This window comes from Dendrobates tinctorius, unplaced genomic scaffold (genome assembly GCF_039654945.1).
Source record: "Dendrobates tinctorius isolate UK_male_01 unplaced genomic scaffold, ASM3965494v1 ptg000070l, whole genome shotgun sequence".
NCBI classification, from domain to species: Eukaryota; Metazoa; Chordata; class Amphibia; order Anura; family Dendrobatidae; genus Dendrobates; species Dendrobates tinctorius.
The window spans coordinates 98,965,669-98,984,987 of record NW_027361738.1 but is presented as its reverse complement, the minus strand read 5'-3'; the positions used below and the strand labels follow the sequence as shown (position 1 = coordinate 98,984,987).

General features: G+C 48.3%; 1 protein-coding gene across 2 annotated transcripts in view; it reads left to right on the top strand.

The window, feature by feature from the left end:
• The window catches only part of MINDY4 (MINDY lysine 48 deubiquitinase 4), a 109,446-nt gene that overhangs the window by 80,983 nt on the left and 9,144 nt on the right, over positions 1-19,319 (top strand). For both annotated transcript variants that reach the window (XM_073582202.1, XM_073582203.1), the window contains exon 16: positions 2,031-2,211. In XM_073582202.1, coding sequence (XP_073438303.1) covers positions 2,031-2,211 — 181 coding nt within the window. The remainder of the gene's footprint in view (positions 1-2,030; positions 2,212-19,319) is intronic.

Genomic DNA, 19,319 nt, shown 5'->3' with positions numbered 1-19,319 from the left:
TCCAAGGATGGACCTGAATTCCTCTCTTGATTAATTTTGGCTTCAGAGATGGAAATTCCACCCAAAACTGACACCTCATTCCTTGATGGAATTTGGCTCGTTCTCCGGCTCTGGAAGTTTTACCTGGAGACCCCGGGAGCTGATGCCGGAGGGGAGAGAACTGTCCATAGGAGTAATGTGTTACAGGGAGTGTGATGAGGTCTGACAGCCAGGAATGGCTGTATGGGATAGTTGGACGTCCCAAAAATCAAACCTACAGGGAAGTCCAGCACTATTTACCAGATTCAGGGAAAACTGTCCAGGATAAGAAACACATGGCTGCTTTCCTCCAAGAACAGCTCCACATTTGACCCAGGTCGTGTCTGGTATTGCAGCTCTGCGCTGTTGGAGTGAATGCCTCTGAGCTGCAATATGACACACAGCCGTGCACAGCTGTTTTTTTGGAAGAAAGCAATGGATTTTTTTCCTCTATTCTGAACAATCACTATATGCCGTATTAGAACTGCCTTAAAAATTACCAGCAGGAAGCTACGCCTATAAAATAAAGATAGAAGCCGAATTTACCCCCCCCGAATCCGCCACCCACCCCAGCACTTGGCACTCTGGTGGTCTCTCCTGGATAGTAGAGATGACGTCCCGACCACTGACTGTGGCCTTAGCGTTCAGGTCAGTGGTGGTCGTGACATGTCCTCTTCTGGTCTGTCGGAGATCCGTAGTGTACATATGGCCCTTCTTTCCCTTTCCTTTCTTTCTTCTTCCTTCCCCTTTCTTCCTTTCCTTCCTTCTTTACTTTTTTCCCCATCACCTTCATTCATTCATTCCCTTCCCTTTCATGCCTTCCTTTCTTCCTTTCCTTTTCCCTTCTTTCCCTTCCCCTTCATTCCTCCCTCACTGGATCTCGATCCAGAGGACGTCTTGTGCCGATGCTTTACACTGACTTTCTATTTTTTTTTCTGTTTGCTGTCAGTGAACGGGAACGTTGTCTACGTGTAACAGTGAACTTGGCTGATTACTTCTCACAGCTGACTGTGTGTTACAGTTGTATCTAGTCTATACAATCTAGAGCTGCACAGCCTGGTCTTCAGACTGAAACATTGTAACAAAGTATCAGCCCCAGAGAGATTCTGGAGGAAGGACCAGCACCACTGCTCCTGAAGTGTAGGAGCTCGAGGAAAGGACCGCAGTCCTGACTTCATGTAGGCAAAAAAACGCAGCACCAAAATGATTATAGAGAGCATAGATCCCGGCTCCTCCACCCGATGACCGGCTCCTCCGCCCGTTGCCCGGCTCCTCCGCCCGTTGCCCGGCTCCTCCGCCCGATGCCCGGCTCCTCCGCCCGTCGCCCGGCTCCTCCGCCCGACGCCCGGCTCCTCCGCCCGGCTCCTCCGCCCGTCGCCCGGCTCCTCCGCCCCACGCCCGGCTCCTCCGCCCGGCTCCTCCGCCCGTCGCCCGGCTCCTCCGCCCCACGCCCGGCTCCTCCGCCCCACGCCCGGCTCCTCCGCCCGACGCCCGGCTCCTCCGCCGACGCCCGGCTCCTCCACCTGTTGCCCGGCTCCTCCGCCCGACGCCCGGCTCCTCTGCCCGTCGCCCGGCTCCTCCGCCCCACGCCCGGCTCCTCCGCCCGATGCCCGGCTCCTCCGCCCGGCTCCTCCGCCCGGCTCCTCCGCCCGGCTCCTCCGCCCGACGCCCGGCTCCTCCACCTGTTGCCCGGCTCCTCCACCCGATGCCTGGCTCCTCCACAATACAGAGCTCCTTGATAAAGATTGTTTTTGGTCGAAACATTGGACCTTTTCTTGCCGGATTAAAATAAAATATTCACTTATTGCATCGAAGTCTTTGTTCTCTATCGTTGTTTCGGTGCTGAGGTTTTTGCCCCTGAGAGAGACTAGTGCTGCTGATGACTCACCGAGGATTGTGTAGACTGGATACAACTGTAACAACCCCTCAGCTGTGAGAAGTAGACTGTTATTTCCATATAGGCACTGAATATAATCGTTGTGCGTGAACTACTTCCACTATTTCTCCTCCAGGTCGGCTCCTATCTGAAGACCCCTAAGTATCCGATCTGGGTGGTCTGCAGCGAAAGTCACTTTAGCGTCCTGTTTTGCTTGAAGAAAGAGTTGATCAGCGACTGGAAAGCCGAACGTAAATTTGACCTTCACTACTACGATGGGCTGGCCAATCAGCAGGAGGAGATCCGCCTCACCGTCGGTAAGCGAGGACGATCCCACCGCGACATTCTACAATCCGACTGTGTAATGTACAGGACGGCCTGTGCCCGAATGTATGTGAGCCCACTGTGTGACATACTGCCCGCCTCATGCCCACTGTGTCACCCACTGCCCACCTCATGCCCACTGTGTCACATACTGCCCACCTCATGCCCACTGTGTCACCTACTGCCCGCGTCATGCCCACTGTGTCACCTACTGCCCGCCTCATGCCCACTGTGTCACCCACTGCCCGCCTCATGCCCACTGTGTCACCCACTGCCCACCTCATGCCCACTGTGTCACATACTGCCCACCTCATGCCCACTGTGTCACATACTGCCCACCTCATGCCCACTGTGTCACATACTGCCCACCTCATGCCCACTGTGTCACATACTGCCCACCTCATGCCCACTGTGTCACATACTGCCCACCTCATGCCCACTGTGTCACATACTGCCCACCTCATGCCCACTGTGTCACATACTGCCCGCCTCATGCCCACTGTGTCACCCACAGCCCCCCTCATGCCGACTGTGTCACATACTGCCCACCTCATGCCCACTGTGTCACCTACTGCCCGCGTCATGCCCACTGTGTCACATACTGCCCGCCTCATGCCCACTGTGTCACCCACTGCCCACGTCATGCCCACTGTGTCATATACTGCCCGCCTCATGCCCACGGTGTCACATACTGCCCGCCTCATGCCCACCGTGTCACATACTGCTCACCTCATGCCCACCGTGTCACATACTGCCCGCTTCATGCCCACTGTGTCACATACTGCCCGCCTCATGCCCACTGTGTCACATACTGCTCACCTCATGCCCACTGTGTTACATACTGCCCGCCTCATGCCCACTGTCACATACTGCTCACCTCATGCCCACTGTGTTACATACTGCCCGCCTCATGCCCACTGTCACATACTGCTCACCTCATGCCCACTGTGTTACATACTGCCCGCCTCATGCCCACTGTGTCACATACTGCCCGCCTCATGCCCACTGTGTCACATACTGCTCACCTCATGCCCTCTGTCACATACTGCCCGCCTCATGCCCACTGTGTCACATACTGCTCACCTCATGCCCACTGTCACATACTGCCCGCTTCATGCCCACAGCGTAGTGATCCTGCCCGCCTCATGCCCACTGTGTCACATACTGCCCGCGTCATGCCCACTGTGTCACATACTGCCGGCCTCATGCCCACAGTGTAGTGATACTGCCCGCCTCATGCCCACAGCGTAGTGATACTGCCCGCCTCATGCCCACAGTGTAGTGATACTGCCCGCCTCATGCCCACAGCGTAGTGATACTGCCCGCGTCATGCCCACTGTGTCACATACTGCCTGCCTCATGCCCACAGCGTAGTGATACTGCCTTCCCCATGCCCACAGCATAGTGATACTGCCCGCCTCATGCCCACAGCATAGTGATACTGCCCGCCTCATGCCCACAGTGTAGTGATACTGCCCGCCTCATGCCCACAGCGTAGTGATACTGTCCGCCTCATGCCCACAGCATAGTGATACTGCCCGCCTCATGTCCACAGCGTAGTGATACTGCCCGCCTTATGCCCAGAGCTTACAGTGATACTGCCTGCCTCATGCCCACAGCATAGTGATACTGCCCGCCTCATGTCCACAGCATAGTGATACTGCCCGCCTCATGTCCACAGCGTAGTGACACTGCCCACCTTATGCTCACAGCGTAGTGATCCTGCCCGCCTCATGCCCACAGCGTAGTGATCCTGCCTGCCTCATGCCCACAGCGCAGTAATACTGCCTGCCTCATGCCCACAGCGTAGTGATCCTGCCCGCCTCATGCCCACAGCGTAGTGATCTTGCCTGCCTCATGTCCCCAGCGTAGTGATACTGGCCGCCTCATGCCCACAGCGTAATGATCCTCCCCGCCTCATGCCCAGAGCTTACAGTGATACTGTCTGCCTCATGCCCACAGAGTAGTGATCTTGCCAACTTCATGCCCACAGCGTAATGATCCTGCCCGCCTCATGTACACAGCGTAGTGATACTGCCCGACTCATGCCCACAGCGTAGTGATACTGCCTGCCTCATGCCCACAGCGTAGTGATACTGCCCGCCTCATGCCCACAGCTTACAGTGATACTGCCCACCTCATGCCCACAGCTTACAGTGATACTGCCCTCCTCATGCCCACAGCGTAATGATCCTGCCCGCCTCATGTACACAGCGTAGTGATCCTGCCCGCCTCATGCCCACAGCGTAGTGATCCTGCCCGCCTCATGTCCACAGCGTAGTGATACTGGCCGCCTCATGCCTACAGCATAGTGATCCTGCCCGCCTCATGTCCACAACGTAGTGACCTTGCCCGCCTCCTGTTCACAGCATAGTGACCCTACCCGCCTCATGCCCACAGCGTAGTGACACTGCCCACCTCATGTCCACAGCGTAGTGATCCTGCCCGCCTCATGCCCACAGCGTTGTGATCCTGCCCGCCTCATGCCCACAGCGCAGTGATACTGCCTGCCTCATGCCCACAGCGTAGTTATCCTGCCCGCCTCATGCCCACAGCGTAGTGATCTTGCCTGCCTCATGTCCACAGCGTAGTGATACTGGCCGCCTCATGCCCACAGCGTAGTGACCCTGCCCGCCTCATGTTCACAGCATAGTGACCCTACCCGCCTCATGCCAACAGCGTAGTGACACTGCCCACAGCATAGTGACCCTACCCACCTCATGCCCACAGCGTAGTGATACTGCCCGCCTCATGCCCACAGCGTAGTGATACTGCTCGCCTCATGCCCACAGCATAGTGATACTGCCCGCCTCATGCCCACAGCGTAGTGATACAGCCCGCCTCATGCCCACAGCGTAGTGATACTGCCTGCCTCATGCCCACAGTGTGGTGATACTGCCCGCCTCATGCCCACAGCGTAGTGATCCTGCCCTCCTCATGCCCACAGCGTAGTGATACTGCCCGCCTCATGCCCACAGCGTTGTGATCCTGCCCGCCTCATGCCCACAGCGCAGTGAATACTGCCTGCCTCATGCCCACAGCGTAGTTATCCTGCCCGCCTCATGCCCACAGCGTAGTGATCTTGCCTGCCTCATGTCCACAGCGTAGTGATACTGGCCGCCTCATGCCCACAGCGTAGTGACCCTGCCCGCCTCATGTTCACAGCATAGTGACCCTACCCGCCTCATGCCAACAGCGTAGTGACACTGCCCACAGCATAGTGACCCTACCCACCTCATGCCCACAGCGTAGTGATACTGCCCGCCTCATGCCCACAGCGTAGTGATCCTGCCCGCCTCATGCCCACAACGTAGTGAAACCGCCCGCCTCATGCCCACAGCTTACAGTGATACTGCCTGCCTCGTTCCCTACAGCGTAGTGATACTGCCCGCCTCGTGCCCACAGCGTAGTGATCCTGCCCGCCTCATGCCCACAGCGTAGTGATCCTGCCCGCCTCATGCCCACAGCGTAGTGATCCTGCCCGCCTCATGCCCACAGCGTAGTGATCCTGTCCGCCTCATGCCCACAGCGTAGTGATCCTGCCCGCCTCATGCCCACAGCGTAGTGATCCTGCCCGCCTCATGCCCACAGCGTAGTGATCCTGCCCGCCTCATGCCCTATAGCGTAGTGATACTGCCCGCCTCATGCCCACAGCGTAGTGATACTGCCCGCCTCATGCCCTACAGCATAGTGATACTGCCTGCCTCATGCCCACAGTGTAGTGATACTGCCCGCCTCATGCCCTACAGCGTAGTGATACTGCCCGCCTCATGCCCACAGCGTAGTGATACTGCCCGCCTCATGCCCACAGCGTAGTGATACTGCCCGCCTCATGCCCACAGCTTACAGTGACACTGCCTGCCTCATGCCCACAGCGTAGTGACACTGCCCGCCTCATGCCCACAGTGTAGTGATACTGCCCGCCTCATGCCCACAGCGTAGTGATCCTGCCCTCCTCATGCCCACAGCGTAGTGATCCTGCCCGCCTCTTGCCCACAGCGTAGTGATCCTGCCCGCCTCTTGCCCACAGCGTAGTGATCCTGCCCGCCTCATGCCCACAGCGTAGTGATCCTGCCCGCCTCATGCCCACAGCGTAGTGATCCTGCCCGCCTCATGCCCACAGCGTAGTGATCCTGCCCGCCTCATGCCCACAGCGTAGTGATACTGCCCGCCTCATGCCCACAGCGTAGTGATACTGCCCGCCTCATGCCCACAGCGTAGTGATACTGCCCGCCTCATGCCCTATAGCGTAGTCATCCTGCCCGCCTCATGCCCACAGCGTAGTGATCCTGCCCGCCTCATGCCCACAGCGTAGTGATCCTGCCCGCCTCATGCCCACAGCGTAGTGATCCTGCCCGCCTCATGCCCACAGCGTAGTGATCCTGCCCGCCTCATGCCCACAGCGTAGTGATCCTGCCCGCCTCATGCCCACAGCGTAGTGATCCTGCCCGCCTCATGCCCACAGCGTAGTGATCCTGCCCGCCTCATGCCCTACAGCGTAGTGATACTGCCCGCCTCATGCCCACAGCGTAGTGATACTGCCCGCCTCGTGCCCACAGCGTAGTGATCCTGCCCGCCTCGTGCCCTACAGCGTAGTGATCCTGCCCGCCTCGTGCCCTACAGCGTAGTGATACTGCCCGCCTCGTGCCCACAGCGTAGTGATACTGCCCGCCTCGTGCCGACAGCGTGGTGATACTGCCTGCCTCGTGCCCACAGCGTGGTGATACTGCCCGCCTCGTGCCCACAGCGTGGTGATACTGCCCGCCTCATGCTCACAGCTTAGTGATCCTGCCCGCCTCATGCCCACAGCATAGTGATCCTGCCTGTCTCATGCCCACAGCGAAGTGATACTGCCCGCCTCATGCCCACAGCGTAGTGATACTGCCCGCCTCATGCCCACAGCGTAGTGATCCTGCCCGCCTCGTGCCCAGTGTAGTGATACTGCCCGCCTTTAGTGATACTGCCTGCCTCATGCCCACAGCGTAATGATCCTGCCCGCCTCATGCCCACAGCGTAGTGATCCTGCCCGCCTCATGCCCACAGCGTAGTGATCCTGCCCGCCTCATGCCCACAGCGTAGTGATCCTACCCGCCTCATGCCCACAGCGTAGTGATCCTGCCCGCCTCATGCCCACAGCGTAGTGATCCTGCCCGCCTCATGCCCACAGCGTAGTGATCCTGCCCGCCTCATGCCCTACGGCGTAGTGATACTGCCCGCCTCATGCCCACAGCGTAGTGATACTGCCCGCCTCATGCCCTACAGCGTAGTGATCCTGCCCGCCTCGTGCCCTACAGCGTAGTGATACTGCCCGCCTCGTGCCCACAGCGTAGTTATACTGCCCGCCTCGTGCCCACAGCGTAGTGATACTGCCTGCCTCGTGCCCACAGCGTAGTGATACGTAGTGATCCTGCCCGCCTCATGCCCACAGCGTAGTGATCCTGCCTGTCTCATGCCCACAGCGAAGTGATACTGCCCGCCTCATGCCCACAGCGTAGTGATACTGCCCGCCTCATGCCCACAGCGTAGTGATCCTGCCCGCCTCGTGCCCACAGCGTAGTGATACTGCCCGCCTTTAGTGATACTGCCTGCCTCATGCCCACAGTGTAATGATCCTGCCCGCCTCATGCCCACAGCGTAGTGATCCTGCCCGCCTCATGCTCACAGCGTAGTGATCCTGCCCGCCTCATGCCCACAGCGTAGTGATCCTGCCCGCCTCATGCCCACAGCGTAGTGATCCTGCCCGCCTCATGCCCACAGCGTAGTGATCCTGCCCGCCTCATGCCCACAGCGTAGTGATCCTGCCCGCCTCATGCCCACAGCGTAGTGATCCTGCCCGCCTCATGCCCACAGCGTAGTGATCCTGCCCGCCTCATGCCCTATAGCGTAGTGATACTGCCCGCCTCATGCCCACAGCGTAGTGATACTGCCTGCCTCATGCCCACAGCGTAGTGATACTGCCCGCCTCATGCCCACAGCTTACAGTGATACTGCCTGCCTCATGCCCACAGCGTAGTGACACTGCCCGCCTCATGCCCACAGCGTAGTGATACTGCCCGCCTCATGCTCACAGCGTAGTGATCCTGCCCGCCTCATTCCCACAGCGTAGTGATCCTGCCCGCCTCTTGCCCACAGCGTAGTGATCCTGCCCGCCTCATGCCCACAGCGTAGTGATCCTGCCCGCCTCATGCCCACAGCGTAGTGATCCTCCCCGCCTCATGCCCACAGCGTAGTGATCCTGCCCGCCTCATGCCCACAGCGTAGTGATCCTGCCCGCCTCATGCCCACAGCGTAGTGATACTGCCCGCCTCATGCCCACAGCGTAGTGATACTGCCCGCCTCATGCCCACAGCGTAGTGATACTGCCCGCCTCATGCCCTATAGCGTAGTGATCCTGCCCGCCTCATGCCCACAGCGTAGTGATCCTGCCCGCCTCATGCCCACAGCGTAGTGATCCTGCCCGCCTCATGCCCACAGCGTAGTGATCCTGCCCGCCTCATGCCCACAACGTAGTGATCCTGCCCGCCTCATGCCCACAGCGTAGTGATCCTGCCCGCCTCATGCCCACAGCGTAGTGATCCTGCCCGCCTCATGCCCACAGCGTAGTGATCCTGCCCGCCTCATGCCCACAGCGTAGTGATCCTGCCCGCCTCATGCCCACAGCGTAGTGATACTGCCCGCCTCATGCCCTACAGCGTAGTGATACTGCCCGCCTCATGCCCACAGCGTAGTGATCCTGCCCGCCTCATGCCCACAGCGTAGTGATACTGCCCGCCTCATGCCCACAGCGTAGTGATACTGCCCGCCTCATGCCCACAGCGTAGTGATACTGCCCGCCTCATGCCAGCAATATACGCTGCCTACTGTCTAATATATACATTGCCCACCTCATTGGCCGCTATGTACTGTACAATGTCTGTCATGAGTCCTCCATATACAGTGACAGCCAGAGCCTGACATATAGATTGCCTGCCATATTCTGCTTGTATATAATGCCAGACGCAGAGCTTCACCCCGTATACAGTGCCAGCCTGCTCTGGACTTAGGTCTTCTTTCATGGATTCTACCTAATATACCAGCGCAGGGTGAGGTCTGGCAGGGGGCCCCCCGGTGGGCATTTCTCCAGGCGCAGGAGGTTTCTGTAATTGTTTCTGCGTTTGCTGGTTCTTGTACTTTCCGCTTTATCTCTTGTTTTCTTTCCACTGGGTGCCCGCGCCAGGGGAGGATGTCCTGGAGGAGTTATGTACTGGGTGTCCTGTCCCACGCCTCACACCAGGGAGAGGAAAACCATTACATTTATTATCACCTTTATTACCCAGCGTTCAGCTGCATTGTATGTAAACTGACTGCTACCTGTGCTGTACTATTCTCCCCTATCCATATTATACTGAACACTAGCCCTGCTGTACTATTCTCCCCTATCATATTATACTGAACAATAGCTCTGCTGTACTATTCTCCCCTATCATATTATACTGAACACTAGCCCTGCTGTACTATTCTCCCCTATCATATTATACTGAACAATAGCTCTGCTGTACTATTCTCCCCTATCATATTATACTGAACACTAGCCCTGCTGTACTATTCTCCCCTATCATATTATACTGAACAATAGCTCTGCTGTACTATTCTCCCCTATCATATTATACTGAACACTAGCCCTGCTGTACTATTCTCCCCTATCATATTATACTGAACACTAGCCCTGCTGTACTATTCTCCCCTATCATATTATACTGAACACTAGCCCTGCTGTACTATTCTCCACTATCATATTATACTGAACACTAGCCCTGCTGTACTATTCTCCTCTCTCCATATTATACTGAACACTAGCCCTGCTGTACTATTCTCCACTATTCATATTATACTGAACAGTAGCCCTGCTGTACTATTCTCCACTATTCATATTATACTGAACACTAGCCCTGCTGTACTATTCTCCCCTATCCATAGTATACTGAACACTAGCCCTGCTGTACTATTCTCCCCTATCATATTATACTGAACACTAGCCCTGCTGTACTATTCTCCCCTATCATATTATACTGAACACTAGCCCTGCTGTACTATTCTCCTCTCTCCATATTATACTGAACACTAGCCCTGCTGTACTATTCTCCACTATTCATATTATACTGAACAGTAGCCCTGCTGTACTATTCTCCTCTCTCCATATTATACTGAACACTAGCCCTGCTGTACTATTCTCCCCTATCCATAGTATACTGAACACTAGCCCTGCTGTACTATTCTCCCCTATCATATTATACTGAACACTAGCCCTGCTGTACTATTCTCCCCTATCATATTATACTGAACACTAGCCCTGCTGTACTATTCTCCACTATTCATATTATACTGAACACTAGCCCTGCTGTACTATTCTCCACTATTCATATTATACTGAACAATAGCTCTGCTGTACTATTCTCCACTATTCATATTATACTGAAAAATAGCTCTGCTGTACTATTCTCCACTATTCATATTATACTGAACACTAGCCCTGCTGTACTATTCTCCACTATTCATATTATACTGAACAATAGCCCTGCTGTACTATTCTCCACTATTCATATTATACTGAACACTAGCCCTGCTGTACTATTCTCCCCTATCATATTATACTGAACACTAGCCCTGCTGTACTATTCTCCACTATTCATATTATACTGAACACTAGCTCTGCTGTACTATTCTCCCCTGTCCATATTATACTGGACACTAGCCCTGCTGTACTATTCTCATCTCTCCATATTATACAGGACACTAGCCCTGCTGTACTATTCTCCCATATCATATTATACTGAACACTAGCCCTGCTGTACTATTCTCCCCTATCCATATTATGCTGACCACTAGCTCTGCTGTACTATTCTCCTCTCTCCATATTATACTGAACATTAGCTCTGCTGTACTATTCTCATCTCTCCATATTATACAGGACACTAGCCCTGCTGTACTATTCTCCCCTATCATATTATACTGAACACTAGCCCTGCTGTACTATTCTTCTCTCTCCATATTATACTGAACACTAGCCCTGCTTTACTATTCTCCCCTATCCATAGTATACTGAACACTAGCCCTGCTGTACTATTCTCCCCTATCATATTATACTGAACACTAGCCCTGCTGTACTATTCTCCACTATTCATATTATACTGAACACTAGCCCTGCTGTAATATTCTCCCCTATCCATATTATACTGAACGCTAGCCCTACTGTACTTTTCTCCCCTATCATATTATACTGAACACTAGCCATGCTGTACTATTCTCCCCTATCATATTATACTGAACACTAGCCCTGCTGTACTATTCTCCACTATTCATATTATACTGAACACTAGCCCTGCTGTACTATTCTCCTCTCTCCATATTATACTGAACACTAGCCCTGCTGTACTATTCTCATCTCTCCATATTATACTGAACACTAGCCCTGCTGTAGTATTCTCCTCTCTCCATATTATACTGAACACTAGCCCTGCTGTAATATTCTCCCCTATCCATATTATACTGAACACTAGCCCTGCTGTACTATTCTCCCCTATCATATTATACTGAACACTAGCCCTGCTGTACTATTCTCCACTATTCATATTATACTGAACACTAGCCCTGCTGTACTATTCTCCTCTCTCCATATTATACTGAACACTAGCCCTGCTGTAGTATTCTCCTCTCTCCATATTATACTGAACACTAGCCCTGCTGTAATATTCTCCCCTATCCATATTATACTGAACACTAGCCCTGCTGTACTATTCTCCACTATTCATATTATACTGAACACTAGCCCTGCTGTACTATTCTCCACTATTCATATTATACTGAACACTAGCCCTGCTGTACTATTCTCCACTATCATATTATACTGAACACTAGCCATGCTGTACTATTCTCCCCTATCCATATTATACTGAACACTAGCCCTGCTGTACTATTCTCCCCTATCATATTATACTGAACACTAGCCCTGCTGTACTATTCTCCACTATTCATATTATACTGAACACTAGCCCTGCTGTACTATTCTCATCTCTCCATATTATACTGAACACTAGCCCTGCTGTAGTATTCTCCTCTCTCCATATTATACTGAACACTAGCCCTGCTGTAATATTCTCCCCTATCCATATTATACTGAACACTAGCCCTGCTGTACTATTCTCCACTATTCATATTATACTGAACACTAGCCCTGCTGTACTATTCTCCACTATTCATATTATACTGAACACTAGCCCTGCTGTACTATTCTCCTCTCTCCATATTATACTGAACACTAGCCCTGCTGTAATATTCTCCCCTATCCATATTATACTGAACGCTACCCCTACTGTACTTTTCTCCCCTATCATATTATACTGAACACTAGCCATGCTGTACTATTCTCCCCTATCATATTATACTGAACACTAGCCCTGCTGTACTATTCTCCACTATCCATATTATACTGAACACTAGCCCTGCTGTACTATTCTCCACTATTCATATTATACTGAACACTAGCCCTGCTGTACTATTCTCCACTATTCATATTATACTGAACACTAGCCCTGCTGTACTATTCTCCTCTCTCCATATTATACTGAACGCTAGCCCTGCTGTACTATTCTCCCCTATCCATATTATACTGAACATTAGCCCTGCTGTACTATTCTCCTCTATCCATATTATACTGAACACTAGTCCTGCTGTACTATTCTCCTTTATCCATATTATACTGAACACTAGCCCTGCTGTACTATTCTCCTCTATCCATATTATACGGAACACTAGCCCTGCTGTACTATTCTCCTCTATCCATATTATACTGAACACTAGTCCTGCTGTACTTTTCTCCCCTATCCATATTATACTGACACTAGCCCTGCTGTACTATTCTCATCTCTCCATATTATACTGAACACTAGCCCTGCTGTACTATTTTCCCCTATACATATTATACTGAACACTAGCCCTGCTGTACTATTCTCCTCTATCCATATTATACTGAACACTAGCCCTGCTGTACTTTTCTCCCCTATCCATATTATACTGACACTAGCCCTGCTGTACTATTCTCCTTTATCCATATTATACTGAACACTAGCCCTGCTGTACTATTCTCCTCTATCCATATTATACGGAACACTAGCCCTGCTGTACTATTGTCCCCTGTCCATATTATACTGAACACTAGCCCTGCTGTACTATTCTCCTTTATCCATATTATACTGAACACTAGCCCTGCTGTACTATTCTCCTCTATCCATATTATACGGAACACTAGCCCTGCTGTACTATTGTCCCCTGTCCATATTATACTGAACACTAGCCCTGCTGTACTATTCTCCTTTATCCATATTATACTGAACACTAGCCCTGCTGTACTATTCTCCTCTATCCATATTATACTGAACACTAGCCCTGCTGTACTTTTCTCCCCTATCCATATTATACTGACACTAGCCCTGCTGTACTATTCTCCTTTATCCATATTATACTGAACACTAGCCCTGCTGTACTATTCTCCTCTATCCATATTATACTGAACACTAGCCCTGCTGTACTTTTCTCCCCTATCCATATTATACTGACACTAGCCCTGCTGTACTATTCTCCTTTATCCATATTATACTGAACACTAGCCCTGCTGTACTATTCTCCTCTATCCATATTATACGGAACACTAGCCCTGCTGTACTATTCTCCCCTATCATATTATACTGAACACTAACCTTGCTGTACTATTCTCCCCTATCCATATTATACTGAACACTAGCCCTGCTGTACTATTGTCCCCTGTCCATATTATACTGGACACTAGCCCTGCTGAACTATTCTCCTCTCTCCATATTATACTGGACACTAGCCCTGCTGTACTATTCTCCTCTATACATATTATACTGAACACTAGCCCTGCTGTACTATTGTCCCCTGTCCATATTATACTGGACACTAGCCCTGCTGTACTATTCTCCCCTGTCCATATTATACTGAACACTAGCCCTGCTGTACTATTCTAACCTGTCCATATTATACTGGACACTAGCCCTGCTGTACTATTCTCCTCTCTCCATATTATACTGAACACCAGCCCTGCTGTACTATTCTCCTCTCTCCATATCATACTGAACACTAGCCCTGCTGTACTATTCTCCTCTCTCCATATTATACTGAACACTAGCCCTGCTGTACTATTCTAACCTGTCCATATTATACTGGACACTAGCCCTGCTGTACTATTCTCCTCTCTCCATATTATACTGAACACTAGCCCTGCTGTACTATTCTCCTCTCTCCATATCATACTGGACACTAGCCCTGCTGTACTATTCTCCTCTCTCCATATTATACTGAACACCAGCCCTGCTGTACTATTCTCCTCTCTCCATATCATACTGAACACTAGCCCTGCTGTACTATTCTCCTCTCTCCATATTATACTGAACACCAGCCCTGCTGTACTATTCTCCTCTCTCCATATCATACTGGACACTAGCCCTGCTGTACTATTCTCCTCTCTCCATATTATACTGAACACCAGCCCTGCTGTACTATTCTCCTCTCTCCATATCATACTGAACACTAGCCCTGCTGTATTACTCTTTTCAATCCATAAAACGCTGAACACCAGCTCAACCCCAAGAACATCATCTTTCGGGGACCCTCATGCAGAATAGACTTTTTTCTAAGCCCCGATATCCACAACATTAGTGTAACTTGTATGGAGGCCTGAACTCTTCTGCAATTAGAAGTTGTTTTTCTAGTTTGAGTGATGGAGTCTGGAGGGTCGGAGCTGTGTATAAAATAGTTGATCTTGGGCCCAACTATTATCTGACTACACCCCTGCAGTCCGGAGCCTGTGTTATCTACTTGTCAAGTATCTGCTGTGTTAAATAGACATTTAATTTCATATTTATAATTACAAGATTTTCATATTGATAATTCTTCATCAGACCCTGGAAGCTTCTCTCAGTCAGAGACTGTTCACACTTGTACATGATTCATAATGAATCCGGGTCTTTGTCATTCACAATAATTTGTAAATCTTTTTTTGGGGTCCCCTTTCCTAACTAACAGATAAAAAGTTACTGGAAACAGAGTTCTGATAGAAGGAACAAAGACTATAGTGAAACAAGTCATTCAAGAAGGCAATGTTATATTATTCTATAGCAATACAGTGCATTACTGCACTGTACAAGGATATACCTACTATAATACTGCCCCTATGTACAAGACTATAACTACTGTAATACTGCACCTATGTACAAGAATATAACTACTATAATACTGCCCCCTATGTATAAGAATATAACTACTATAATACTGCCCCTATGTACAAGAATATAACTACTATAATACTGCCCCTATGTACAAGACTATAACTACTGTAATACTGCTCCTATGTACAAGAATATAACTACTATAATACTGCGCCTATGTACAAGAATATAACTACTATAATACTGAACCTATGTACAAGAATATAACTACTATAATACTGCCTCCTATGTACAAGAATATAACTACTGTAATACTGCTCCTATGTGCAAGAATATAACTACTGTAATACTGCTCCTATGTACAAGAATATAACTACTGTAATACTGCTCCTATGTACAAGAATATAACTACTATAATACTGCTCCTATGTACAAGACTATAACTACTATAATACTGCCTCTATGTACAAGACTATAACTACTATAATACTGCCCCTATGTACAAGAATATAACTACTGTAATACTGCCCCCTATGTACAAGAATATAACTACTAAAATACTGCCCCCTATATACAAGAATATAACTACTATAATACTGCCCCTATATACAAGAATATAACTACTGTAATACTGCCCCCTATGTACAAGAATATAACTACTAAAATACTGCCCCCTATATACAAGAATATAACTACTATAATACTGCCCCTATGTACAAGAATATAACTACTGTAATACTGCCCCCTATGTACAAGAATATAACTACTATAATATTGCCCCCTATATACAAGAATATAACTACTATAATACTGCACCTATATACAAGAATATAACTACTATAATGCTGCCCCTATGTACAAGAATATAACTACTATAATACTGCTCCTATGTACAAGAATATAACTACTATAATACTGCTCCTATGTACAAGAATATAACCACTATAATACTGTTCCTATGTACAAGAATATAACTATTATAATACTGCCCCCTATGTACAAGACTATAACTACTATAATACTGCCCCTATGTACAAGAATATAACTACTGTAATACTGCCCCCTATGTACAAGAATACAACTACTATAATACTGCCCCCCATATACAAGAATACAACTACTATAATACTGCCCCCTATATACAAGAATATAACTACTATAATACTGCCCCTATATACAAGAATATAACTACTATAATGCTGCCCCTATGTACAAGAATATAACTACTATAATACTGCTCCTATGTACAAGAATATAACTACTATAATACTGCTCCTATGTAAAAGAATATAACCACTATAATACTGTTCCTATGTACAAGAATATAACTATTATAATACTGCCCCCTATGTACAAGACTATAACTACTATAATACTGCCCCTATGTACAAGAATATAACTACTGTAATACTGCCCCCTATGTACAAGAATATAACTACTATAATACTGCGCCTATGTATAAGAATATCACTACTATAATACTGCCCCCTATGTACAAGGATATAACTACTATAATACTGCCCCCTATGTACAAGACTATAACTACTATAATACTGCCCCTATGTACAAGAATATAACTACTATAATACTGCTCCCTATGTACAAGAATATAACTACTATAATATTGCCCCCTATATACAAGAATATAACTACTATAATACTGCCCCCTATGTACAAAACTATAACTACTATAATACTGCCCCTATGTACAAGAATATAACTACTATAATACTGCTCCTATGTACAAGAATATAACTACTATAATACTGCCCCCTATGTACAAGAATATAACTACTATAATACTGCCCCCTATGTACAAGAATATAACTACTATAATACTGCCCCCTATGTACAAGACTATAACTACTATAATACTGCCCCTATGTACAAGAATATAACTACTATAATACTGCCCCCTATGTACAAGAATATAACTACTATAATACTGCCCCCTATGTACAAGACTATAACTACTATAATACTGCCCCTATGTACAAGAATATAACTACTATAATACTGCCCCTATGTACAAGAATATAACTACTATAATACTGCTCCCTATGTACAAGAATATAACTACTATAATACTGCTCCTATATACAAGAATATAGCTACTATAATACCGCTCCTATGTACAAGAATATAACTACTATAATACTGCTCCCTATGTACAAGAATATAACTACTATAATACTGCCCATATGTACAAGAATGTAACTACTATAATACTGCTCCTATGTACAAGAATATAACTACTATAATACTGCTCCTATGTACAAGAATATAACTACTATAATACTGCTCCTATGTACAACAATATAACTACTATAATACTGCCCCCTATGTGCAAGACTATAACTACTATAATACTGCCCCTATGTACAAGAATATAACTACTATTATACTGCCCCCTATATACAAGAATATAACTACTATAATACTGCCCCTATGTACAAGAATATAACTACTATAATACTGCTCCTATATACAAGAATATAACTACTGTAATACTGCCCCCTATGTACAAGACTAACTACTATAATACTGCTCCCTATGTACATGAATATAACTACTATAATACTGCACCTATGTATAAGAATATAACTACTATAATACTGCCCCTATGTACAAGAATATAACTACTATAATACTGCGCCTATGTATAAGAACATAACTACTATAATACTGCTCTCTATGTACAAGAATATAACTACTATAATACTGCCCCTATATACAACAATATAACTACTATAATATTGCCCCCTATATACAAGAATATACAGTGGGGAAAAAAAGTATTTAGTCAGTCAGCAATAGTGCAAGTTCCACCACTTAAAAAGATGAGAGGCGTCTGTAATTTACATCATAGGTAGACCTCAACTATGGGAGACAAACTGAGAAAAAAAAATCCAGAAAATCACATTGTCTGTTTTTTTTTCATTTTATTTGCATATTATGGTGGAAAATAAGTATTTGGTCAGAAACAAAATTTCATCTCAATACTTTGTGATATATCCTTTGTTGGCAATGACAGAGGTCAAACGTTTTCTGTAAGTCTTCACAAGGTTGCCACACACTGTTGTTGGTATGTTGGCCCATTCCTCCATGCAGATCTCCTCTAGAGCAGTGATGTTTTTGGCTTTTCGCTTGGCAACACGGACTTTCAACTCCCTCCAAAGGTTTTCTATAGGGTTGAGATCTGGAGACTGGCTAGGCCACTCCAGGACCTTGAAATGCTTCTTACGAAGCCACTCCTTCGTTGCCCTGGCGTTGTGCTTTGGATCATTGTCATGTTGAAAGACCCAGCCACGTTTCATCTTCAATGCCCTTGCTGATGGAAGGAGGTTTGCACTCAAAATCTCACGATACATGGCCCCATTCATTCTTTCATGTACCCGGATCAGTCGTCCTGGCCCCTTTGCAGAGAAACAGCCCCAAAGCATGATGTTTCCACCACCATGCTTTACAGTAGGTATGGTGTTTGATGGATGCAACTCAGTATTCTTTTTCCTCCAAACACGACAAGTTGTGTTTCTACCAAACAGTTCCAGTTTGGTTTCATCAGACCATAGGACATTCTCCCAAAACTCCTCTGGATCATCCAAATGCTCTCTAGCAAACTTCAGATGGGCCCGGACATGTACAGGCATAAGCAGTGGGACACGTCTGGCACTGCAGGATCTGAGTCCATGGTGGCGTAGTGTGTTACTTATGGTAGGCCTTGTTACATTGGTCCCAGCTCTCTGCAGTTCATTCACTAGGTCCCCCCGCGTGGTTCTGGGATTTTTGCTCACCGTTCTTGTGATCATTCTGACCCCACGGGGTGGGATTTTGCGTGGAGCACCAGATCGAGGGAGATTATCAGTGGTCTTGTATGTCTT